This window comes from Telmatherina bonti (genome assembly GCF_933228915.1).
Source record: "Telmatherina bonti genome assembly, chromosome: 16".
Lineage (NCBI taxonomy): Eukaryota > Metazoa > Chordata > Actinopteri > Atheriniformes > Telmatherinidae > Telmatherina > Telmatherina bonti.
The window spans coordinates 21,615,217-21,642,666 of record NC_136614.1 but is presented as its reverse complement, the minus strand read 5'-3'; the positions used below and the strand labels follow the sequence as shown (position 1 = coordinate 21,642,666).

General features: G+C 41.4%; 1 protein-coding gene across 1 annotated transcript; it reads left to right on the top strand.

The window, feature by feature from the left end:
- Positions 1–6: 6 nt before the first annotated feature.
- On the top strand, positions 7–27,450 carry rps6kc1 (ribosomal protein S6 kinase polypeptide 1). Its single transcript, XM_079255877.1, has 16 exons — positions 7–140; positions 3,286–3,321; positions 4,285–4,405; positions 4,597–4,712; positions 4,810–4,903; positions 4,984–5,037; positions 5,175–5,597; positions 9,862–9,986; positions 10,125–10,223; positions 11,910–11,957; positions 12,506–12,638; positions 13,946–15,592; positions 16,505–16,594; positions 22,703–22,785; positions 24,434–24,529; positions 25,921–27,450. The coding sequence occupies exons 1-16, from the start codon at positions 39–41 to the stop codon at positions 26,020–26,022; spliced, it is 3,369 nt and encodes a 1,122-aa protein (XP_079112003.1). The 5' UTR covers positions 7–38; the 3' UTR covers positions 26,023–27,450.

Sequence of the window (27,450 nt, the reverse complement as noted above, 5' to 3'; positions counted from 1 at the left end):
AGCCGGCTGGTAGCTTTGGCAATGTTGTCATTATCAGAATGATATCACAGCGGGACAGAGGAGAATTCGCTCGTTTTTATACAGTGACAGATCCCAAAAAGCACCAGAAAGGTTACACCGTGTATAAAGTCACCGCCACAGTAAGTAAATCGAGGCTATGCGCTGTGACAGTTGAGGTTAAGCTAGTTGTTATTAGCAAGCTGTCTAGCTTGAGCTCTGCTAGCCAAGCTAATTAGATGTCGGGGCAGTGTAACCCCTTCATGAAGGATTGGTTGTGTTAGTAGCTTATTAAATTTTGCATGTGAACCATGGAACCGTCCAGCTTTGATTACGTTTTCATTTATGGGTTATATTTTTGTCCGTTGTATGTTTTGTAGCTGCTATTTCCAGCATTTTTAAGGCATACTGCTGGACAGCTGCGTGGTATTCTACATAAATGGTGTCAATAAACACAAAGGGTTAATTTCGACACAATATCTATTTATATAGATAATATTACTTGCTAAAATTACTTAAAATAATAGACAAATCATAAGCCAAATGGTCTTCTGGGTATGGCTGTAATTGTCCCCACATCCACCCACAGGCCAGTAAAACATCTGGAGCTCACACTATGAAGCATGTTTCACTTATAAAGCTATATTTTTATTAAATGTCACAACAGCTTCTCTAGGTACAAGTTAAGCAAGTCCATCCTGGTTTTCTTCTAACTGTGAGAACCTCTTTAAAGGTGGAGTATTAAGATTTTCAATATTTTCAAAATAAATTAACTAAAAAAATAACTACAATCATAATTAGATAGTTTTTTGAACATGTAGGTTCCAGTCTGTCCATATTTTATGTTATTAAATTACAAGTTTAATTAATGACAAAGACCCTTCTTAAATGTTTGCCTACCAGTAAAAAAAAAAAAAAAAAAAAGTGCTTTTTGTCATTTGTCATTAATTAAACTTGTAATTTAATAACGCATCAAATTTGGACAGACTGGAACCTACATGTTCAAAAAAACTATCTAATTGTGATTGTAGTTAATTTTATTAGTTAATTTATTTAGAAAATATTGAAAATCTTACATACTCCACCTTTAAAAGGGGTTGTGAAAGATGATACTGATGTGGAGCTGTACATTTTTTAAAATGACTACAAGTTAAGATTCTTAAAATGATGAGGAAAATAATAAGTCCCGACCAAAAGTAGCATAGCTGCCAAAACCTAAGCCACATTGAAGTGCTGCTTACTGTGCCGACTTAAGTAGATTTAAAATTGAATATAGCTGTGTATTATGTAGTAATATCTTGGTTGGTGTACTATTGTGAGATAATAACCTTATTTTGATTTTAATTTCAAGTGAACGTTTACCAAGCATTTAAAACAACAGACAAAAAGCAACCAAAATAGTTGTAAAATAGTAAATGTTTGCAAGTCAAAACTATAATTTGAAAGAGAATTCAACAACATAAACTGGGAACGTATTACAGCTCTGGAGGAAGTAAAGGAGTTCTGTGATGTTCTGTGACAACAGTTATTAAGCAACCAAAAAGAAATAGAAAAGACATTTACAACACAAAGTAAAATTGGAAGAAAAATTACAGTACCTTGGATAAATAAAATATGAAAAATTATGTAGAAGCAAGATTTGGCCCTGAAAACATCACAATGTTCAAAACTTAGTACTGACCATTTTGTATACAAAAGCTTAAGGAGTAAATAAGTACTTGAACTATGCAAAGCAAAAGTAACATTTTACACCCAACTAACTGTCTATGCTAAAGGTAACAATAAAACACTTTGGAAGCATTTGAATAATTTAACTAAAAAAATCTAATAAATGCAGAACGATAGTAGAACTTACCATTCATGGCAAAAATATAACTGATAGTGTTACTATGACTAATGAGTTTAATTCATATTTCATACAATCTTTTGGAGAACTAGCAAAAGATTTTCAGCCTGCAGACATCTAAAATTTACAGTAAAAACTGTTTCAACATATTGACAAATAAATACAGGAAGCAGAAATTGAAGAAATAGTTAACGGACTTTCTAAGTCAAAATCAAATTATATTTATTATAACATGAATTGTTGTTTTCTTAAAAATGCTAGAAATGTGCTATGCACACCTTTTGACACATCTTGTTAACCTTTCCATCTTGTTAGCATTTCCTAATGTCTAGGGAAAAAAAGTACCAATCATTCCAGTATTCAAGACAGGAAATCAGGACTCTGTGTGTAACTTACATAGACTTATATAGATTTTACCAATGTTTTATAAAATCAAAGAAAAAATTGTAGCTACACCATTGACTGAATATTTTGAAGTCAGACAGCTCCTCCATCCACAGCAGTTTGGGTTTAGACCAGGTTATTTGACTGAATTAGCAAACTGCTGTTTAATTGACAATGTAAAAAAGTCCCTGGATAAGTGCAGTGTGGTGGGAGCAGACTTTATTGACCTTAAAAAGGCTTTCAACGTGGTCAACCATACTCTGCTTTTATCTAAAATGGCAGAGTTTAATTTTCATCTGAGTCAGTAAGTACACTGATTTTCATCATATCTCCAGTCTAGAGTGCAGTGAGTTAGTTTAGATCAAGACCTATGTGCACTTTCAAAAATAAAAATGTGTATTCCACAAGGCTTGTTTAGTCTTTTTAGAAATGACATACCTCTGCACTGCTCCGTTGTCAGCTGTCAGCTCTATGCAGACGAGACATATCGAAGCTGAAAGCGGTCCAATTAACTTATTTTGTGGTGGAGACTTTTTGTTTGGTCAGGTGTTGTATCTTCTGCATGCAGGTCTGTCATTTTCTTCTATTACTTTATGATTTTATATATTTATTTCAAACATTTGTATCGCTTGTTTGCAACTTATTTGGGTTAAATTACTGGTAACTTGATTGAGCAGGAAATTTCTTCTAATATATTGCAAGTAATAAAACAAAAAGTAGCATACTATTTGTGTACTAAAATCCTATGTTGATTAAAGATGTGTAATTATTAATTCTGTCAGACTTCCAGCCATCCATGAGTTCTGATACTACAGCTTGAGTTTCTTTGTCTCTGATTGGTTGACAGCCTGCATATCATGGCTCTTGGTGATGTCCCGTTCTAACACTCAAGACTTCCGTCATTTGCTTTATAATGCGGTCATTGTGACACTCTGAACTGTGTCTTCCCTGCTTATGCTTGTGTGTCTGGCCTACAAGAAAGTCTTTGCTGCAAAAAGTAAGAAAAACTTGCATTTAGTTTCCAAAGCCATGAAGTCTTTTCTACATTTTCTTCACAGATAATCTCCAGGAGGAACCCGGAAGATGTCCAAGAGGTAAGAGCTGCAGTGTTTTTATTTTAAACTTGCCGTATGTACCTCATTACTGCCTTGGCCAGCAAACTGATTAACAAAAAAAGAAAATTGCTCAGTTTAGTTTTTTCCTTATTCGCCAATCTCATTGTGTCCATTTCTTAACAGAACTGTCAAGAACGCCGATCAAAATGCTGCACATCACTTTGTTGCTATTGTTTGAAGGATTTCTTCTCCCCTTCAATTGTCTTCTTTCAATTTCAACAATCTATAATATTTAACCATCCCACTTTCTTGTTAAGTACTTACTAACTCACAGTAAACACACACACATGCATATTTTCTTGGATATAAAACACTGAGGAATGCAGTCGAGCCTGGAACCAGAGCTAATGTAACAGGCATGATGTCAATTACTGCATGTGTGTCTAAGAGACAGAGCAAGAGAGTTTTGCCTGATGTGCACACATACCTCTAATACCAAGAAGCAATTCAGTTTGGGAGTGGTGTTACACTAGGTTTCTGATAAACATGCTGTAAATTTAAACATTTTACCAGTATGGACTTGCATCATAACATTAGCAGATGTACGTTTTACTTTAAGTACTTTGTGAGTGTTGTGGCTTGGATCTAATGTGTTATTTTATAACACAGTGTAGAAACACACATTTGAAGTTGAGACATCAGTTTAATTTTTTCTTACATACATGTAAACTGTCTTTTAACTTTAATCCCAGTATCTTAAGACAATAGGAGTGTTAATATAAAGGTGTTTATTTTTGTTGTCTTAAAACATAATTGATTTTGCATTATAATGACAAAACATCCATGGATATGAATAAGATCAGTTTCTTTCTTTAAGCCATGTTGGGTAAACAGCACATACACTTCATACATCTTTAAGTACAAAATATTGATTCCTGTTCTCGTCTCTTCAGTCAGCTTCCTGTGTGTCTCCATCCATCCATTCTCTTTCTCTTTCTGTAGATAACAGTGTGGAAGAGATACAGTGATTTCCGGAAGCTACACCACAATCTGTGGCAGCTGCACAAGAATGTATGTAGCCAATCTGAGCTGTTTCCTCCCTTTGCCAAGGCTAAAGTCTTTGGTAAGAACTTATACCTTTCTTCACCCTCATAAGACATTTATCTCTAGAGGACTGAAAAGCCAAACTTTTTCATGTTTGCATAACTGTTCTTCAACCGCTCTGTCTCTTTGAGGTAAATCAGTGCTATTATAATATGAAAAAGTGCTAAAGTTACTTGTTTAATGCATGTGTATATGCATATGCATGGATAGGCCGATTCGATGACTCAGTGATTGAGGAGAGAAGACAGTGCTCTGAGGATCTCCTGCAGTTCTCTGCAAATATCCCGGCTCTCTACAATAGTCAGCACATCCAAGATTTCTTCAAGGTATTCAGTCACATTCATCCAGAGGCACATTATTTAAAAAAAAAAAAAAAAATTATTGACTGCATTATACAAATATTTATTGTTTATTTCCTTCTAGGGAGGTGAAGTCCATGACGGTTCAGAGCTCATTGGACCAGCTGAGCCCTTCTCTGACTTTCTTGCTGACAGCTTATCAGACTGCAGTTCTGATGGTACGACTCTTCCTAAAATCTTGTAAAGGCTGCTAAATCAGTTTTTCTTTGAGATGTGCCGACTTGTTTTTTTTTTTCAGTTCAGAAAGACGTCAGTGGTGCAGAAGATTTGACGATCACATCTGAGTATGGAGGTAAATATGCTTATGCATAAACTGTTTATTTATATAATTATATAACCATTTGGCATTTTGGGAGCAGTTAGCCTTACCTATTTGTGTATACTCGCCTCTCTTTTTTGTAATTTTATTTTCCTCTCTTTTCATTCCAGGCCCGTCCAGTGACAGCGACTTAACCTCCCTGGCAGTGGATACAGATTCTCTGGCCGGGTTGGACGATGGCATGGCCTCAGGTCGCACCTCCCCAAATCAGCCACAGGGGGGAGCCACTAACATTAGCACTAGCTTCAGCCCCCGCTTGCCGTCCTTGCATGAACGCCACACTCCGTCACCTGCCCCTGTTCCTGCCTCTTCAGCCCCAAACCCAGAGGTCAGCTGGCCAGGTCGAACGCCACTCTTCTCTGGCAACCTGAAGAAAACCAGTGGTGGCAACCTTAAAGACGTAAAGTCGGACTACCTTGACAAAGCCAGTGAGCTCATCTGTTTTGCTGTTCAAAAAGAAAAAGAACAGGACTACCAGGCAGCTATTTCATACTACCGCAGTGGAGTGGACTTGCTGCTGCAAGGAGTGCAAGGTCAGAAAGTAATTTTCTTTTGGTCGGTTGCTTCCACTTGAGTGCTCCTTAAAACAAAAACATCTCTGGAAGGCGTTTTTTTCTCTCTCTTTTATTGTCAGTGAAACCAAGTTATGTAAAGGCATTACTCTCTGTGATTCTAAATGAATGAAAACAACCATAATATTCAATCCACCAACCTAATTGTGTATTCTCAGACCCCTCAAAAAGCAGCTTTGACTTAATATAACATGTATTGGACCTGTGAATATCCTATGATGTCTGGCACTGGGATCATTTGTATCCTCTGGGCTGTTGTGTCTTTATGGATGTGGTTGGTTTCAGCACATCCATTGAACACATGATCTGATTGATTTATGAGAGGTTTGTTGGCACTTTAAAGAGCTTGGACTGTCTTCTTCCTTTTGTTGTTCCTGATCAGCTTTTGCAGTGTGGTGTTGCACATTGTCCTGCTGGGCAAATCTGCTATGATTGGATAGTAGATTATTGTAGCTGTAGTTGCTCAAATTTATGGCACAAGTCAAAAAAACATTCTCATAAATGCCACGACAAAGTCTTTCTTATGACTATGATGAAAAAAATGTAAAAACGTGTGCCTAATAACATCCTACATTCAACATAAATGTAATACTTTAGTAACTGAAACTGCGGGTACATTAATTTATAGCTTGTAATGACCCTGTCAGGATTCCCAAAAGCCACATGAATCAATTTATTCAAACATCCTCTCTGTAAAACAGGTATGGATTCAGCTTTTGTCTGATATTCTCACACATTCATGGTGAATCAGTTACCATTTCCTTGTCAGTGTTAAAAATGGTAGCTTTCCTTTTTTGTAAATGTCCATCCATCCATCCATCCATCCATCTTCTGCCGCTTATCCGGGGTCGGGTCACGGGGGCAGCAGCCTAAGCAGGGAAGCCCAGACTTCCCTCTCCCCAGCCACATTTGCCAACTCTGCGGGGGGGATCCCGAGGCGTTCCCAGGCCAGCCGAGAGATGTAATCCCTCCAGCGTGTCCTGGGTCTTCCCCGGGGTCTCCTCCCCGAGGGACGTGCCTGGAACACCTCACCAGGGAGGCGTCCAGGAGGCATCCTGACCAGATGCCCGAGCCACCTCAACTGGTTCCTCTCGATGCGAAGGAGCAGCGGCTCTACTCTGAGCCCCTCCCGGATGACTGAGCTCCTCACCCTATCTCTAAGGGAGAGCCCGGCCACCCTGCGGAGGAAACTCATTTCAGCCGCCTGTATACGAGATCTCGTTCTTTCGGTCACGACCCACAGCTCATGACCATAGGTGAGGGTAGGAACGTAGATCGACTGATAAATCGAGAGCTTCGCCTTCTGGCTCAGCTCCTTCTTCACCACGACAGACCGGCGCAGAGCCCGCATTACTGCAGACGCCGCACCGATCCGTCTGTCGATCTCACGCTCCATCCTTCCCTCACTCGTGAACAAGACCCCGAGATATTTAAACTCCTCCACTTGAGGCAGGACCTGACTCCCGACCCGGAGAGGGCAATCCACCCTATTCCGGCTGAGGACCATGGTCTCAGATTTTGAGGTGCTGATTCTCATCCCAGCCGCTTCACACTGGCCGCGAATCGCTCAAGCGAGAGCTGGAGATCACGACCAGATGAAGCCAACAGGACCACGTTATCCGCAAAAAGCAGGGACCCAATCCTGAGGCCACCAAGTCGGATCCCCTCAACCCCTCGGCTGCGCCTAGAAATTTTGTCCATATAAGTTATGAACAGAATCGGTGATAAAGGGCAGCCTTTGGCGGAGTCCAACCCTCACCGGAAACGAATCCGACTTACTACCGGCAATGCGGACCAAGCTCTGACACCTGTCGTACAGGGACCGGACAGCTCATACAAGGGGGTCCGGTACCCCATACTCCCGGAGTACCCCCCACAGGAGCCCCCGGGGGACACGGTCGAATGCCTTCTCCAGGTCCACAAAGCACATGTAGACTGGTTGGGCAAACTCCCATGCCCCCCCCCAGGACCCCAGAGAGGGTATAGAGCTGGTCCACTGTTCCGCGACCAGGACGAAAACCACACTGCTCCTCCTCAATCCGGGATTCGACTATCCGGCGGACCCTCCTCTCCAGGACCCCTGAATAGACCTTACCAGGGAGGCTGAGGAGTGTGATTCCCCTGTAATTGGAACACACCCTCCGGTCCCCCTTCTTAAAAAGGGGGACCACCACCCCAGTCTGCCAATCCAGCGGTACTGCCCCCGATGTCCACGTGATGCTGCAGAGGCGTGTCAGCCAGGACAGCCCCATAGCATCCAGAGCCTTAAGGAACTCCGGGCGGATCTCATCCACCCCCGGGGCCTTGCCGCCAAGGAGCTTTTTGACCACCTCAGCGACTTCAGCCCCAGAGATAGGAGAGTCCACCCCTGAGTCCACCAGCTCTGCTCCCTCATGGGAAGACGTGTTGGTAGGATTGAGGAGGTCTTCGAAGTATTCCCTCCACCGACCCACAACGTCCCGAGCTGAGGTCAGCAGCTCCCCATCTCCACTGTACACAGTATTGATGGAGCACTGCTTCCCCCCCCTGAGCCGCCGGATGGTGGACCAGAATCTCCTCGAAGCCGTCCGGAAGTCTTTCTCCATGGCCTCGCCGAACTCCTCCCATGCCCGAGTTTTTGCCTCGGCAACGGCCGAAGCCGCATGCCGCTTAGCCCGTCGGTACCCATCAGCTGCCTCCAGAGTCCCACAGGCCAAGAAGGCCCGATAGGACTCCTTCTTCAGCTTGATGGCATCCCTCACTGCTGGTGTCCACCAACGAGTCCTGGGATTACCGCCACGACAGGCACCAACGACCTTGCAGCCACAGCTCCGGCTGGCCGCCTCAGCAATAGAGGCACGGAACACAGCCCATTCGGACTCAATGTCCCCCGCCTCACCCGGGACATGTTCGAAGCTCTGCTGAAGGTGGGAGTTGAAGCTCGCTCTGACAGGGGACTCAACCAGACGTTCCCAGCAGACCCTCACAATACGTTTGGGCCTGCCAGCTCTGACCGGCTTCCTCCCCCACCATCTGAGCCAACTCACCACCAGGTGGTGATCAGTTGACAGCTCCGCCCCCCTCTTCACCCGAGTGTCCAAGGCATGTGGCCGCAGGTCCGACGATACGACTACAAAGTCGATCATTGAACTGCGGCCCAGGGAATCCTGATGCCAGGTGTACATATGGACACTCTTATGCTGGAACATGGTGTTCGTTATAGACAATCCATGACGAGCACAGAAGTCCAATAACAAAACACCATTTGGGTTCAGAGGGGGGGGACCATGCCTCCCAATCACTCCCCTCCAGGTCTCACTGTCATTGCCCACGTGAGCATTGAAGTCCCCCAGCAGAACAATGGAGTCCCCAGAAGGAGCACCCTCCAGCACTCCCTCCAAGGACCCCAGAAAGGGTGGGTACTCTGAACTGCTGTTCGGTGCATAAGCACAGACAACAGTCAGGACCCGTCCCCCCACCCGGAGGCGGAGGGAAACTACCCTTTCATCCACCGGGGTAAACCCCAACGTGCAGGCACCAAGCTGGGGGCTGATGAGAATGCCCACACCTGCTCGGCGCCTCTCACCATGAGCAACTCCAGAGTGGAAGAAGGTCCAGCCCCTCTCGAGGGTACTGGTTCCAGAGCCCAAGCCATGCGTCGAGGTGAGTCCAACTATATCTAGTCGGAACCGCTCAACCTCGCGCACAAGCTCAGGCTCCTTCCCCACCAGAGAGGTGACGTTCCACGTCCCTAGAGCCAGCTTCTGCAGCCGGGGATCGGACCGCCAGGGTCCCCGCCCCTTGCTGCCGCCCAGCTCACATTGCACCCGACCCCTACGGCTCCTCCCGCAGATGGTGAGCCCACGGGAGGTGGGGCCCATGTAACCCTTTCGGGCTGAGCCCGACCAGGCCCCATGGGCGAAGGCCCGGCCACCAGACGCTCGCTCTCGTACCCCGCCTCCAGGCCTGGCTCCAGAGGGGGGTAACCCGCGTCCGGGCAAGGGAACATTCATGCCCAGGTTGGTCGTCATCATAGGGGTCTATGAGCCGTGCTTGGTCTGGTCCCTCCCCTAGACACCTGTTTGCCATGGGTGACCCTACCAGGGGCATAAAGCCCCCGACAACATAGCTGCTAGGATCTTCGGGACGCACAAACCCCTCCACCACGATAAGGTGACGGCTTGTAAATGTCATGTCAATATTATAACCGGTTTGGAAAGACCAATAAATGTCACTCGCCTTCCAGGTGAGCCGAGCGCCACAAGACGAGAGGCAGTGAAAAAGAAAACTGCTGAATATCTGATGCGTGCAGAGCAGATTTCCAGTCAGCATCTGGGAAGCAACATGGGTCAAGGATCAACACAAAGAGTGGTGAGTGGAAGTGAAGTGTCTGTGGCTGTAAGTTGTTTGTGATGGTGTGCAGATGTTGTTTATGATGATACCTTGTGTGAGCCAGAAATGACATTTTATACCATCAGATACTGATTTTAGTGTAATCTTTTTTTCAAGGCCTTCGGGGCTCAGTGCTGCTCTTCTACTAGCAGAGGAGGGCAGCAGAGTCCATCTGATGAGCTGATATCTTACAGGGTGTTAGGCGTCGTAGATAAGGTAAGCTTACTGTATATATGTAATATATCCTTCAACCTGGAACCACATTTTTCTTTATTTCTTTTTTTCTCTCATAAACCCAATTTTGAGTGTTCTAAGAGTTGTTAATAAGGTCAAGTTAATCTTTATAAGCAACTGATAATTACGTTGATAAGAAACTTCTGACTTTTTGACATTTTAATGGCAAAATTTCTCCCAAATAACAATTAGATTAAGTTAATACACTTTTTAATCATAAGCCCAACCAAGAATGTGGACAGTATACTTTGCAAATTTACCCTCCTCATGCCCTTTCCTTTGTCTATCGTCTATTTTATCCAAGGCAATAAAATGTAATAGATTTACTAGATGTATGGCAAGGGCTTAGTGTGTATGTTTAGCATCAGTTATGACTACCACAAGGTCAGTTTGGGTTGCGGGTCCTCTCAACCAGCTGCCGGCGAAGCAACTTCACCACTCAGCCATGAAATGACTTGGCAGGCAGCTCAGAGAATGACACACAACATTGAATCTGTGATGTTTATCCTACACACACACACAAAACCATAAGGAAAATGTTGACACAACCACAACATGTGTTCCTCCACTGAGGTAGATACATAATACACAGTGTTTCAGAAACTACTCAGGCATACTAACAAAAAAAAAAAGCCATCCAGAGAAGACCGAGCTTTTCCCTTCTCTCTCTCTTCCTACTTTCTTCTTTTGCTTTAAATGAGGACAGAGGGGACAGATGGAGAGAGCTCCTCACCCTAGTGCCCCTCCTGCCCCTCCTCTCTACCTCCCCCTTCCCTGATGTTTGTTTCTTAATTATATTAGCACCCTGGCTAGCACTGCCACTCTGTTTACTCACAGCTCCATTCATATCCATTTAGCTTGCACCTGTTTGGTCCCAGTCAGGGTCGCGGGGAGTGAAAGCACCCACAATGCAAGCACCGCACTACACACAAACACACTCTGGGTTACACACATATGCTGAAACTCTTCCCTGAGAACACAAGGGAGCAGAAGAGCAATGGAGATGTCAGAGAGAAAAGGATGGCTGATGAAGGGAGGAAATGAAGACATTAGGAAGAAATAGGAAAGGCAGTGCAGCAAAATGACATGAGAAATGGAAGAACCAGCTTTTTTTGTTGAGATTTGGGTGCTTGTAGATTATACAGAAAGGACACTGCTAACCATTACTGTCTGTTATGATACATTGCGTTGCTTTATGGCCATGTATTGTTCAAGGAGCACATAAGCTCAAAAATGGAGAAAGAGCTGTTTATCTCAATAGAAAAATGAACATTTGTTACTTTTATGTCTTCCAGTTATTTCCCATTCTTCTGAAAACTAATTTCCTGCTTTTAAATTTATTAAATGTCCAAAAATGTCCTTTTTATAAACAATATAATTGATTTGGCATCTTTTCCCTTTATTTGGCTCCTCATATATGGAACTTTATAGACTCATTTTAGCCTCTGTTATACGACAAGGACTTAGTTGCTCAACACAGCAGGGTCCAGCGTGGTACTACCGTTTTTTCTGGTTATAATTTAGTGATGTACATTCATCTTACGGTGACATGTATGTGTGACCCAATCCAATCACCGAAAGACACTACCCTGGATGACAAAACCACTACATCATCTTAGACTGGGTTTGTCTGTTCATACAGCAATTAATGGCACTCTTCCATCGCAGGTTCTCCTGGTCATGGACAAGAGAACACAGGAGACGTTCGTCCTGAAAGTAAGTTTAATTTGCATGTATGTATGTGTGTTTTGCCCCACATCCTCGTCGTCCTGACTGTAAGTGTGAAGTGTGCCAGAAGCCCCTGTGTGTGACCGGTGTAATTGATTCTAATGGGCCTGTCTATGTCAGCTCCTCTGCTCTCAGGTGTGAGACGTGTGCCAGATGCCAACACGCAGCGCGGGCACAAATGACTCCACACACACGCATGCATGCATACCCACACACACTTGCACGGAACGTGAGGTTTACGTGTAGCACTGATAGATTTGTGTGGCTCCTTTATAGTCATATGCTGTTTGTAGTTTGATGAATCCAGTGACTTTGGGCTGCCATAGGGCGCAGCTGGCACTTTGTTAATGGAGGGTTTCTCCTTTGCAGCGCATACTTCTTCATTTCTTCACATGACCAAAACTCCACTTGCTTCTTTTTTGACCTATTCATTCCCCACTAAATTTTCCTGAAATTAGTTTTATTTATTTTATGCTCTTACTTAAATTGCCTGAAATGTCTAACCTCTTTCTGTTCTGTCTTATGTGTTATTGCAGGGTCTAAGGAAAAGCAGTGACTGTGGGCGGGTTAAGAAGACCATCATGCCTCATTCTGTGCCCCACATGGTTCAACTGAGAAAGTTCATTGTCTCTGAAGACACAGTTTTCCTTCTGTTACAGTATGCTGAAGGTAATCATGTGGTTTAATATTTCCCATTTTGCCCTCTTAGCCTCTACCTGTCTTTTCTGCAGCCTTCACCTGATCCTTCTTTCTATCATCTCCTGCTCTCTCTTTGCCCTTGTTCCAGACAGATGTTTGATAGAGATGAGTGTGTGTCACAGGTCATTATTCTGAATAGCAGGTGGTGCCATGCTTCATTAGCTATGCCAACACCTGGGCCTCCTTACATCCTACTCACTCTGTGATGTGTCTGTATGCCGTGTGTCTGGGTGACTGCGTACAGTGAAATGCTGCCATTTTTTTTAAAATGCCCTGTAACCTATTCAGTCTGGTGTAGTCCATAACCACACTCTGCTAATATTAGTGGACAATACAGAATATCATATGGAGCTGCTCGGCATGATTGAAAAAAGCTAATCAAAAACCAGTTCAATCAGCTTCGTGTTTCAGAAAGTCCAGGACTAACTCTCTTGCCTTTCTAATGTTTTGTTTCTGTGAACATCGGAGAAGCTGATGTGCTGAATAAGGACAGAAAGGCATTTGAAGGGAGGCAGTGACCTGAGTGACATTGGGCCGAACAACATGTGGATGGTTTTACTTTCTAAGCCACCGAGCTGCCCCGCTATCATTATCATCACTGCAAACTCCACATTTATTTTCATCACACACAACAGCTGCTAGCTTCCAATTGCTTCCAATACTGCTGGGTGTACCTGCATGCTTGTGTGTGGGGCTAAATCTTGGAAATGTATTTTTCTCATTTACATAAAAGGAGACGCATGTTTGTAAAACATTAACCTTTGAATATCTAATGCAACTTGTGAGTTGTGTTTGTATAGTTGTAACAGATGCAAGATGTTTCTTTCTAAAACGATGCAAATCTAATTTTCATTGCAAGTTACTAGATTTAACTTTCAGATGAGTTGTAATATTATAAATGCAACTAACCCTAACCGTAACTTATATAATTTGTAAGTGGGTGTTAAACCCAGAGAAGCTCTGTCTCAGTCTAACCTTTCATTAAATCCTGACAGACATTACTGACATCACAGCTTGACAGCTTTAACGTCGAAGCTTAGATAATAGAAAATAAAAAAGAAAAAAAATGGGGCCAAAGCTAAATTTAGACTGGTTTTGGTGTCATGGTTGAGTTCCTCAAAAGTTTCCTATAAAAGTTAAATTAGCGGTGAAAGACTGTAATACTCTCAAAATGGCACATTTTGTTATCTCTACCCTCTCGTTTAATCTCTTTATTTGTCCTGTAGTATGAAAAATATTTATCATTGTTGTTAATGCTAAGTTTCTTTCATCTTAAGGTGGGAAGCTGTGGTCTCATATTGGAAAGTACCTTCATAATTCCAGCCCAGAGGAAAGTTTTGACATTCCTTTTATCCAGAAGAGCCATACAACAGCAGTACACTCTCCGCAACACACAATACCACACCTTGATGTAGGTTCAGCCAGTGGTGATTCAGAGTCCATTACTGGTTCAGATTCTGCGTTGGGCCTACAGACGGGATCACAGCACCCCATCAGGTCATCACTAAAAAGTGGTCTTCCTCCAGGGCTCATTGAACACATTGCTCAGACGGACTCTGGAGCTACTTCTGAAGAGGAATGCACCAACAGTTATTTGACACTTTGCAATGAGTATGAACAAGAGAAAGTGGAGCCAGATGCACTAGAGGAGGAAGACGAAAGAAGTGAACAGGAAGTGTTTTCATTAGAGGTGCCGAATGCAACGACCACAACATCCTCACGTAGCCGCTCGGTTCTAAGCAATGACAGCCTCTCGTCCCCGATCAGTTCTCAGGAGCTTGGATTCTTCAATGAGTTGTCTGACAAAAGTGGCCAAACCCACGAGGATGACCAATACCGTGGTGAAGGACATGATCTCAGTGAAGTCTTCAGTCCTGTACCATCCCCTGCAGTACCTCTTTCCTTGGATCAGTCCAAACACACACCAATGGAGTTTTTTCGTATTGACAGCAAGGACAGCGCAAGCGAGGTTGCTTGTCTTGACATAGGAGAGCAGCGGTCTTCTTTTAAGCAAAGCCCCTTGTTTGCTACATCCGACCTGAGCACTGAGGATCTTCCAGAGCTGGCTCAGGAAGCCAAAGGCCCCAGCTTGGAGTTTTGGGGGTTGGACAGTAGCGATAAAGGCTCTAATGAGTCAGTGCCAGTCATCTCATTCAAGGATGCAGTAGTTGAGGATGAGGGCCACCCACCAGACCTGCTGGTCAATCTTCCTGTGGTGAGTGGGACTTCAGACTCTTTGCAGGAAGAATTAGAAAATTCAGGAGTGTGTCTTGGCCTTGAAGTTACAGCCTCTCCTCAGAAATGCTTCCAGCCTGATGTTTTACAGCTTCATAGCCAGCATGAGGAAGCAGAGGAGCAGCCGGCGGAGCAGGAGCTGTCTTTTTGTGCAGCTTCTGCAACTTGTGACACTAGTGTCACATCAGTGTCTCCTTTCTGTTCACTATGGGACGACAACGTGGCATTTGGACAAGAGGCTTCTGACAAAGTATTTGTTCGCCCTGAAAGCCAAAACAATGACCTCTCCCTTGACACTGGCGTTCCGGATACAAATTCCCATCGTAAGAAACTAGAGCCCTGTACAAAAGTAAACACAGACTTGGTTCCAAACCCCAGAGACAACAGCACACACTCCATCCAAACCACGAACGGGACTCAGGCCTGTGCCGTGGTTGAGAGCTTATTGGATCTTGATGGTGAATCATCGAGAGTTATTAGTCATAAAGGTGGCAATGAATTTGATGAAGAAGTGTCACGGCTGTTCGCGGAGCTGGATGAGCTGTCGCTGGCTGCATCCCAAGCTCGAATCCCAGAGGACTTTGTGCGATGCTGGGCAGTAGAGATGGTGACAGCCTTGGATTTTCTGCACCATGAGGGCATAATTTGCCGGGACCTGAATCCCAGTAATATCCTGCTTGACCACCAAGGTAAGGTATCCGTTTTCAACAACGTTGAAAGTTTTTGCTAGAACTCTGCTCCTTTATTGTGCTTAGATTTTTGATTGTTTCCATCATAATATTTAATAATAAAATATATATATTTAATATAGTGTGTTGTTACATTATAAGAAGATGGTATGCAGATGAAAAACAAAAGGAAAATAAATAATTGTAGCCATTCTGTATTGTCTAATAATATTAGAAAAGTTTAAGTTTAAGGCAATAGTCTATATTTAGCAGCTGAATTTATTTTTTTAGGTGTTTTTTGCATTGTTGTTGTTGTTTTGCTTGTGTTCACAAAGAATTGATTAAATTTCCAATACATAAAGTCAAAATGCTGTTTCCTTTGTCCTGGACTGGGAAAAACCGTCTTTAATAATCAATCACCATCTAATTTATTTATCAGGGGGAAGGTTCCTCTTGAAGGAAAAGTGTTGTTTTACCATGAGGTCACAGATTTTCCCTCAACTTCTTCTTTTGTTGTCCTACAATCATCTCTCTCCACCTTGTTATCAACAAGCATCTAATTAGCTGAGTGGCTGTTTGCGTCTCCCTGGTGGTAATTATTGTTCTAAAGGGCCCATCAACGGCCTAGTGTGGTGCATCAGTCTGGCTAGCCCAGGCTAATGGCTACGGCTACCTAATGACACCATTAGTTCTAATGATAGCGTTAACGGGTAGCTGCTAAACAGGAGTAATCGCCAGGGCTGTTTGCTTGAAAAACTCAGAGGGATGTAGAGAGGCAGAACAGAATAGAGAAAGGGAACATTCCAGAGGGACAGGACTAGTTTGAAAAGTTGAATGTCTGAGTTGACATCAGATTTAGTGGATTTAACAAGAGACAGTTCATCACATGTAAGTTTGAAAAAAAACATGTTTTATCTTTTCCTCTGTCTTCAGGTCATGTTCAGCTCACCTACTTTTGTAGCTGGTGTGATGTGGAGGAGTCCTGTGACAGAGAGGCCATTGCCAATATGTACTGTGCTCCAGGTGAGAAACACACTGACATTATGGTACACTTAATTTAATTTCCTCTGATCCCTTCATTCTTTACAGATTTTTTTAATTGAATGGATTTATATGGACAGAAATGGCACAAATCTTGTGAACAAAATCTACAGACTAAAACTGACTAATCTTTTGCCTTACTGAGGTTGGGGTTGACTTTATCCAGCATAAACTTTCACATCTTCATTTTCAAGACATGAATAGTGATTTATTATTTTCTAATGTTCCTAAACATTAGGGCAAAATCTGTCATTTTCTGTAAAAACTGAAGACTGAATATGCCAGTGTTTTCTGTCAGACAGTTTAAAGTTGTGGGAAACCTTGCTGTGTGGCTGTTCTATAAAGTGATCTGGTTTCAGAACACATCTTTTAAAACAACATATTTGTTTGAAGGAAGCAGAGCTTTGTTGCGCCTTTATGTTAATTTTATTACTATGACTCTGTATGGGACACTGCATATGAAATAACAGACTGAACACTACTAAAGTGCAGACTTTGAGATTTAATTCAAGTAGCTGCTTAAAAACATAAAACGTGTGGGAATGGCAATTATTTTTGTGCACTTTTACTCAGGCAGGGCCTTGATTTTTCCCCCCCCTGTTACTTATTGTGGGATCATTCTGTTAATTTTCAGCGAGTGCAGTTCAGAACAAGTGTGCTGAGATCAGGGGATCTTGGAAATTATTCCACTTCTCCAACTTTAGATATTGCTACGTTACTTCAAATGTTTCTGCAGTTGTTGAATCTAAGCAGATCGCATATCCTTATATAACTTTTCTTTTCCCTATTTATGCCCTATTCAGAGATTGTTTCTCCAATATTTTTCCAATGGTTTTCTAAGATTTGTTTATTCTTTCTGACCTGTAATTTCAGTCTTTGCAGTCTGTTTGCTCTTCTGAAGTCTGCGTTTAATCATGTGCTTCTTTGTCTAACTGCACATATTTAATAAGTTTTTTGTTATCACTGAAAGGATCTTGGAAATCCCCGACCATCTTTGTTTTTTTTTTGTCTTTTTAATCAAAATGTACTACATTGTTGAGTGTGTGCTATTTCTTTAGGAACTTCAAACATTCTTCTCAATTAATTTTGACCAAAATAGTTGTAAATGCTTTACATTTCGGAATCTGTTGTCCAGTTCTTTTCCATTGGAACAGAGGAGCCTCTATGCCAAAGAGCTATAATTTCTAACCTTTTACAAACTAAATATCTGTATCATCAGATTAAACATCTGTATGTTCATATTGGGAACATCTCCATTATACAACTGTAGCTTCTTTTTTGTAAATAGATCAAACACAGCAGTGTCTAAATACCTCATACGTCCTGTTCTGATGAAATGCAATCGTGTTGCAGTTGTTCAGTTGTCCTGTAGAGTGTGCTGTTGTGCAGCAGTCGCCAGTAGTGCAGTAACCCTGTGTGGCTCTCCCAGCTGACTTGTGGCAGCTCTGGCATGCTGTTTAAAAGCTGCCTAAAACAAACTGCTGCTAGACTACGGCACCAAGTCCCTACTTAGCACTTCAACGTGTGTGTGCAAGGCATTTTGTGAGTATGTGTGTAAATGCAGTCACCATCTATATGTTGCTAATTTTTCTATTATGGTATTGCTCTGTATATCTACACGCTGGACTATTTGATGTGTTTAAAGTAATCTCTCACAGCATTCTTTGAAATTAAAATACTGGCTGCTGTACTAAACATTGCTCACACACTCATGCATCCACTCTTTCAATCTAGGTTGGTCACTTCAGATTTAAATCCTCCTTGTGTCTAGAAAGTACAGTATCAAACTGTTGTAATACATCTGAGAGCAACAAATGCTCTGTTTAATATCCAAAGTGTTCGTTTTTAGTCTCTTTGCAACAGCCTGTTTAAAAGCTTACCACTAGAAATAGAAGCATTTTGAGGCATATGTTTTAGTGGGCTGCAGTAGATGACCTCAGGAGACAGGAGTAAATCTCAAACTCTGAGTTCTATGAATAATGCAGCTTAAATTCTAAGTGCAGTGCAGAGACATGTCTGCTACTTAAATCGTTGTGTAACAAATTTCTATTTTATTTCTGGGCAGTGGGAACTTTTTTTACACAAGTCTCAAGTGTGGGATTGTTGGGTAACCTGTAATATTTTGTACATGCTTGTCCAGTAAAAATTGCTGTGTTAAAGGAAATATGATTCAGACCAAATGTATAATACACATCTAAATGACATAGCACTAGTAAGTAAATATACTAAGTAAACTGAGTTATGTATCTATTTATGCTAAAAAAAAAAAGAAAAAAAAAAAGTCTTTATGAGTTTAAATTTAACCTAACCAGCTGTCAAAAACTGTACTCTGTTTAAAATGACAGGACACCTAAACCGATAAAACAAGTCATAACCCATTAATAAGATTTTAAAATCTTAGTTAGAAGTTTTCATCCCTGTAAAATTAAAATTTATGTCAGTTTGATGACAAGTCAACTTGTAGGCCATCCACCATGCTTCTTTATGAACGTTAAAAGAAGAAAGAAAATAAACTACAATGATAAACCAGGATTGTTATAAATCGTCACATTATCTTAAGCAGTGTTGGGGTTTGTCTTGTCTCTGGCATTTGCTCCTACAACTCATGAATTAGGAAAGAAAACTCAGAATAAAAGTGAAAAATATTGAGGTAAAATAGAGATGTGAGATAAATTCGAGGCAAACTGACCTCGGACCAGGTGTGACGGTTAAGACACTTGATCCCATGTGGATCAAGTGATGTAATACGCACTAGAAACCAGTAGGGGGTGTGTTATACTGCTATGAAGTATAAAAAAAAACCTTTGGGCTGGTGGTGACTGTTCTTCAAAAGCAAAACTTCTTGTCTTTTTCTTGCTGTATTTAACCGACCATATTTAGTCTAAATTCAGTCACTTCAGCTTAACTACACAATTATAACATCCCTTTGATTTGCTGAACTCTGTTTTGTGCTCACATAAATTCATGTGTTAATATATGCAAGTACATGTGAACACACACACATACACTGATGTAGAGGTTAGTGAGTGTGTGTCTCTCCTGCCCTTGTTATGTATTGCTGTTTATCCAGACAGGGTCAGCTCTAGCAATGGCTTCATTCCTGATGACAGATTTATGACTGTTTGCCAGAAACCTAGCAGGGGGCCTGCTGTGACTGAATGTGCCTGTGTACATATGTGTGCATACGTGAGTGTGTGTGTGTTAGAAGGAGGGCAGGCTGTTTTTAAAACACACAAATTCACACCCAAAAAACACGGGAGTATACTTGGAAAATATAGTGGCGGGATATTAATCTGTTTATCCTGCACTTGTGCTTATTTATTTTTCACCGTTTTGTCTTTACTGATAAACATCAGCTGGCTAATGTTTTGTTCTCTGGCAAGAAAAATATAAGCTAATGAGTTCTAGTAGCACGACCTACTTTAAGCAGAAAAGGGAATTTATTGTTCTGTTTAGAAGGAAGCAAAGCCGAAGCTGTTTGTCTTGATCAACTAAGAAAAGGGAAATTCAGTAATCTTCCTCTCTGAGGTAACAAGGCAGTTACTGAGGACTTCATCCGGTTTTTTTGTGATTCTTTTACCTGCTCTGCTTTGCACGATCTTGTGGAAGATAAGGTTTACTTCTGCTTTTGACACTGAGCTGTCATCTCATTGTTTTGAATTGCTTTTCAAGGAAGACTTTATTCCCAGAGAGTACTTCTGCTTTATTATTTGACTATTTGTAGCCAGACTTCACAGCGAGGACAGGCAACGGGGTTTGTTTTGAATAGATCATTTATTTGGTTATTACTGTCATCTTCCCAGCTCACAAGGCAGTTTTGCTATTAGCTCAAATTTATGACCGTAGGATAACATAACCACATCGCTATGTGGATGTATATTTATTTAGCTTTTCAGAAATGTTCCTGTTGCTACATTAAGATAGATCTAGAGTTGTTGAACAGTCTGAACATCAAGTTTGAGATCTTTATACATTTAGAAATCCAGACAGACACTTAAGGTTGTATCAGAAGAACTCAAATGGAAGTGGTGGTAAATAAAGGCAGATACCTAGGTGTGTTGGATTTATATTTATGTGCCGCTCATTAAAAACAGTTTTTTATTATTTGTATGTTACTTCTTTGTGTTTACTTGTTGAAAGGTGGTTTACAGATGAGCTTAACAAGCTGCATCAAGCACCAACCTTCCCTTACTTCCTACCTGCATTTCATTGACTTCCTCTTTTTGTGATGACTACCAGTTAAGGGTTTAGGGAAGTCTGTCTAAGGGGAGAAGAGAGAAAGTTCCTTATGGGCCCCATGAGGCAGGAGATGGGTCCGATTAAGATACAAAGCAGGAGGGAACTGCATTGTTGAAGGGAAAGGGAAGGAGAAAAGGCCATGAGGTGAATACACTGTATTGTTGTCTTGTACTTTCACGCCTCAGCTCTCCTGTTTTGTTTTTTTTTTGTTTTTTTTTGTTTTTTTTATCTGCTGCTCAAGAAAGAAAAATGGCTGGTTAGTGTAGGTGTGTTAGGATTGGGAAATTTGCTCCTCATGTAGCACACTGTAACAGTGTGCTTTGAATGACCCATGGCCTGTGGATGCTGTTAATTCTCCCTTCCCATCCTCTTTTTCTCTGTCTCACTTGCTCCCTTCCTCGCTCTGACAGAGCGGTAAGTGTAGCCAGCTCCACTGTACTCTCCCTGCAGCTCCTTAGACATTAATCCATTGTGATGACATCGACCTTGCTCTGAGATGTGAGTGTGTGTGCGTGTCCAGTATCTTCCCTCCAGCTCATAACTACACAGGTATCACTGGTCTGTTCAATGACGATCTTCTCTCCTTGGCTGTCATAACAGTGATCCTGGGGAGCCCTGAAGACTGGTTGCTCAGTTGGTTATGTGTGTGTGTGTGTGTGTGTGTGTGTGTGTGTTTGTGTGTGTGTACAAAACATGCAAGTCGTATCATAACCCTCTCTAACCTTGGCTGTAAGAGTGCCGCACAGGGCCCTGGAGTTCCCGGCAGCCTCCAGGAAACGAGGGGTCTTTGTCTAATATGCTCCCCCAGCTGAGGAGTGTGGTCCCTGGGCACACACAGCTGTGACCCTGGGTCCCGGCCTTCTGGGTGACCAGACCGCCTTCCCTCTGGAGAACAGAAGACAGGCAAGCTGAGCAGCACATGAGGCCATCTGGTACTCAGTGGAGCACCCACACAGCAGCTACAAATGGATTTCGCTCGAACGTTTGTGTCTTTCTACAGTAAAGTCTTTTGCCTTCAATCATGAAGGCCGTCAGACTGGTTCTAGAAACAGTCAAACTTTGGATGGAGAGTCATAAAAGTGATCAAACTTCCCTTTTCAAGGGCTGAACCATCTTGCCGTACTGCATTATAATACAGTCGTGTGATTCTCAAGATGAAACACTGGATCATTTAATGTTTAATGAAATATCTGTAGGCTTAGCTAATAGAAGAGTTTACTATTTATCTTTTTCTGGTACTTGTTGAACCAAACTGTTAATTAAATGTGTGTGGGGGTGGGCGTATGCAGATTAAAATATAATGAAAATAACCATTAGCTGAAGCCATAAGCCGAGCTCGAAATAAACGCACGTATAAAGAAAAGAGAACATGTTGTGTTTGAGTATTTGTTACCAAGTGTTTCTGCTTTACATTTCTTGGTGTGTATGTGTGTGTCTGTATGCTGTGCATGTGTGTGTGTTTGCGTTTAAGGTCAGGTCATGCAGATGGTGTGAAGTTGCAGCACAGACGGTTTCCTCAATTTAACTGCTTTTTATTATGCAAATCGCCCTTTTATGAGACACATGCGCGCGTGTGTGTGTGTGTGTGTGTGTGTGTGTGTGCATTTGATTGTGCATATGTTTTGTCCCCTTTTTGAATTGATTGCATATTTCAGTGAAATCTTAAGTAATTCAATATGTTATTTGGAAACTGTTTACTGCAAAGGTAGGATCGCTTGTAGGCTTGTATCTATCTGATCATTTTCTTGTCTCACATTGCAGGTTAAATTTTCTGGCATGGGTTCTTCACAAGCACATGAACGATTTCTTGGTTTGTTATTCTATTGATTTTTGTCTTTGCTGTTGTTTCAGAGGTAGGAGGCATTAGTGAGGAGACGGCTTCGTGCGATTGGTGGAGTCTGGGCGCCATCCTGTTTGAGCTCCTGACAGGAACGGTGAGTCAAAAAGTAGAGAAAATGTTTTTATCTCTGTTGCTAAGGTGTTGTGAGATGTCTGTAGGTGTCTTGGCTTTCAACTCTCTCACAGTCTTTATGGTCGTGCCAGGTTGTGTGTGATTCTGCGCGCGTGTCTGTATGTGTTTGAGTGGGTGGAGTTTTTTTTTTTTTGGGGGGGGTGCATGTGTGTATGTGTTTGTGCGTGAGGTGTGTCTTGGCTGTGGTCTCTTACTCTGGTTCTCAGGGAGTGCCAGGGGTGTCGGTGTGACTTTCTCCCCCAGCCTGAGCTCCATCTGCTGGGCCACTGGGTCAGCTCTCCTCGGGCCTCTTTGCTGGCTCCTGGAGCAGAGCTGAGCTTGAAGCACGCCCACCTCAGATCAGCCTGGAAGGTGAAGACCTGGGCAGCTCTCAAGGCACTGCACTGGATCAGAGGGACCATCTTTCAAGATGGGCTTGAGAGGATGGGGAACATCGCCTTGGTTTTAGCTTTGCAGGCAACAGATGCAAATCCAGCATCTGTACATGCGCATGCTAATTAAAACTTCCTGCTCTTTGAGGACACAGAAGCAAGAAAAGTTATGTGCAGCTGCAGATAGTTGCTTTAGTTTTTTTAATTAATACATTCATATAAAATTTGAATACATATTAACTAATTGTCAGTGGGCTTTTTTTTTTTTTTTTAAATATATCAGCTGTCAGTGCTTCTCCTTTTTGGCTTAAACCAAAGTCAAGGTGTTAGGTGAGTATTGTGTTTAACAATACACACCTACTTACCTGAGTACAAAAAAAAAGAAAAAAAAGGAAAAGAAAACCTAGTCACACAGATGTCACCTTTGATGATTATGTCTTTGTACAGCCCTGGCAAGAATACACACACCCAGGCACACATAGTGTCTCTTGATCCTTGCAGGATAAGATCTTGCCTGGAGCAGTCTTAACTGCAGCTAGGAACGCAGCCAGAACTCCTGCAGCAAGAAGAGTGAGAGAGGCAACAGCCCTAACCGCTGGAAAAAACACAAAGTGTCCTACAAAACAAATCCAAACAGTTTAACAGCTCTTACTAGCTCCCCGTTCTCCGTTCTAGCTTTTTTTTTTTTTCTTTTTTTTTTTTTCGCTTGTCACTGTAGATGTGTGCAGCCTGCAGAGATTGTCATTATTGTCAATTATTTGAACAAAGGAGGGGATGTTCCGTGCTTTAAGAAGCTTTAAATGAATTGGGATCCATTTCTCCCACTTTATGCTCAACAGTTTCTCCTTGTCTGAACTGGCAACATGACCTGGGCAAGTTCTGCTTTAAAAAATAACTTTCATATTTACTGCTGATTAATGGTTGTACCTTCCAGGAAGCTTACTCTGAATAAACGAAGAACAAACTCCCTAAAAACAATCATGTTTTTATTCTTTCTATGACTTTCACTCTTTCTCACACCCACAGTATTTCCAAGAAAGAGCAACAGCAGTGACATTATTACGTTGTTGTTGGTGTGATCAGTGTTTTTTCAGGTGCTCTGACTTTTTGGTCTCCTCCTATTTGTCCAGTTCTGGTGCTTTAACATTGACTTATGGTCTGCTGGGGTCAGAATATGCTGTGTTTTACACTGATGCTTATCTGCGTCTCTTCTTTCCTCCACTCCTTCCCTCTGCACAGTCTCTGCTGCGCTGCCATCCTGCAGGAATCGGTCGCCACACAACTCTCAATATCCCAGAGTCTGTTTCAGAAGAAGCCAGATCACTGCTGGAGCAGGTGAGAGTCATAAAGTCCTCTCAATTACAATTTCCCAACTCCAACATTTGATTTAATCTGATTTTGGTCTGCTTGAAGGTAAAGTGACCAAATATAAGCTATCAAAAAATATGAAAACAGTTCTGAATTGTTGCACAAATGTGGGGTTTTAAAAAGCTTCTTAAAGATACAGACTCAATTTGTTCAAATGGACATGATCCACCTGGATTCCATCTTACATACATTTCATTGAACGTTTTTAAAACATTTTTAAGTGTTAAGAAAAAAACAAACATTTTTATCCTTGAATATCCTATTTATATCAATTTCATTCCTAAGTGAATGAGCTTTGGCTTTGAGACTGCAGAAATACACGCAGAGATTTATTATTAAATAAAACAAATCTTATCAGGAAATTTTAAATACTTGGTAATTGGTAGATTTTCCTGATATTTCTTTTTAAAATCCTGATGAATTGTTTCAAACTAACTTAGTAAACTATTATAAGTTATTTAACATAAGTAGGTTTTTTAAAAATGAAAATTAGATTAATGTATTCAGTGATTTTAGACTAACAATTTTAAATCCTACTCATCCTCTTATAACTACATGCACTTCCTCTGTGGCTGTAATTTAAGAATTCCTTTGTCTCAAGCATTTAGTAAAATGGAAAACGCAGAACAAAAGTGAGGAAATTTTTTTAAAAAAATCTATATTTCCATCCCCTAAATCTCCAGTAGTGATTATCAATATGTAGCTGCAATAATAGGTTACATGAAATAAAGTAGACAATAAAGTTCCTTCAGAAAAGGCAGAAATCATCACGGTACTGAGATCAGGAGATTGGTACAACGAGATAGTTGAGTGAGATTTCTAAATATGCTTCAAAATAAAAACCAGACATCATAACTACCTTAAATGATTAGGAATGTGTGTATTTTTGAGACAGATTATGAAAGATAAATAAATATATGCCCCTCATGATGGACATGTCCTTAATAACAGTGCTGGCACCATGCTGATATCTTAAAGCTAATTGCAAATCCTCAAAACTGGTAATCTTTAGATGTACATTAATGTGGTTAGCCTGGATTTCTCTCTGCCTAATGTAGGTCAAATCTGACATAAATTCAGAGTCATTAGGCTGTGAAGATGACTTAATATATAAACAATATTTATCCTTTTTGTTTGTTTGTACCTAAACTGTCATATATGTATTTACCAGTTAATACGTAATATTTAAGGTTTTAGTACCTCAGATCCTTTTGTTATAAAAACAGTAAGTGTATAATTTGTGGGAAGCTTAGTCACACCGTGAAGTGTTAATCAGTTCACAATTCTTTACACATTAAATGTTGTTTTTCCCCACTAATACTTTAATGTCCACCTGTTTGACTTGTCCCCTTGTGCAGCTGCTCCAGTACAATCCAGTGGAAAGACTGGGGGCCGGTGTGGGAGGGGTGGATGATATTAAATCCCATCCGTTCTTTGCAACCGTGGACTGGCCCAAATAGATGCAGTGAGTAGTGGAAGCATGGAAACCAGCTGTCCCAAATGAGCTCCTCCCAACTGGACACATAAATACACATAAATCCAGATTATACATTTTCACACATCTCCCATTTCATGTACGGCCATTCTGTTTACACATGCTTGGATTTTTCGACAAGTCTGACAAGCAGCGGCATTCCCTTTGCAAAGTTTCTTTGTGTCATCAACTTTGTAAAATGTTTGGTGCAGAGAACACTTCACACACGTGTGTGTGGTGCAATCACTTATACAGCAAGTGCTTCACTGCGTGACGATCACACACAACGCTGTTGCTTTTGCATGACGATGCAGCTCATATGCTGTCAGTAGCTCGAAGCCAAAATAATATGGACGACTGACAGGTGATGTCTCTGTGTCTTCATGTGTTCACTATATTAATGAAGTACTGTAAGGTATCCACTCAAACTGACTTTATCTTAAGACCCATGTGTGCAATACACTCCCTCTATGAGACTTAAATCATTCCTTATGGAGCCTTCTGAGATTTGCTGACATGGGGTTGTGTTGGTTTCATCTAAAACCTGACATGTACAATTTCTTACTATACAAAACAGTTTTGCTGCAAAACCCGCCAGCAAAAACTAAAATACATGGACACTATGCAAAGCCAGTTATTAAAAATATGTAGAGACGGGGGATGGGTCTTATTGTTGAATTTAGTCACAGTAATGTGACTTATTTATTAGATTATAGCCAGAATAAAGGTTGGGTAAAGAGACATAGCTTAAACCCTATCTCTATGTGAATGAGTGTTTTAGTTACCCAAGAATAAAGGAGAAGGCCCCAACTACACATTTGTAAAAAGACCTTTTACAGTTTGAAGTTGCTTTTATGAATATGAGAAGAAATTATCTGAATTTTGTGCAAGTGATGTATTTAATACAATGAAAAATCTACTGACCAATAATACAATCTGATGTAAATATACGTTTTTAAATATGTGCTGAGCAAACTGAACACCCAGGTATCTGAATCATAATAATGAGAATAACTTGCCAATCACTTTCTCCAACATGGGTCTTGTCCTTGTTTTTATAGTGGATTTTGTGTTAGAGTAGCACATCCACTAACTTAAAGCTGATTCATGACATCTACAGCAACTGGTTTAGATTTTTAGTTTCTGCCATATGTCACTATTTGTATAACCATGTGAATCTTCTAAAAGTTGGAAAGTCATATTAACCATGTCTGATACATTTGTCTTATCACTCCTTTGTATTTATCACACATTTATCCTCATGGTTACCAAATTCTAACATAAATGACCAACTTCATATTCCACCTGTTAAAAAGTAATTGTCACAGTCTTTTTATTTCTTTTTATAATGCCCACTCTGCTCTGTGTCGTGTCAGTGAACTCTGGAAAAACAATAAACATACCTGGACGAGTA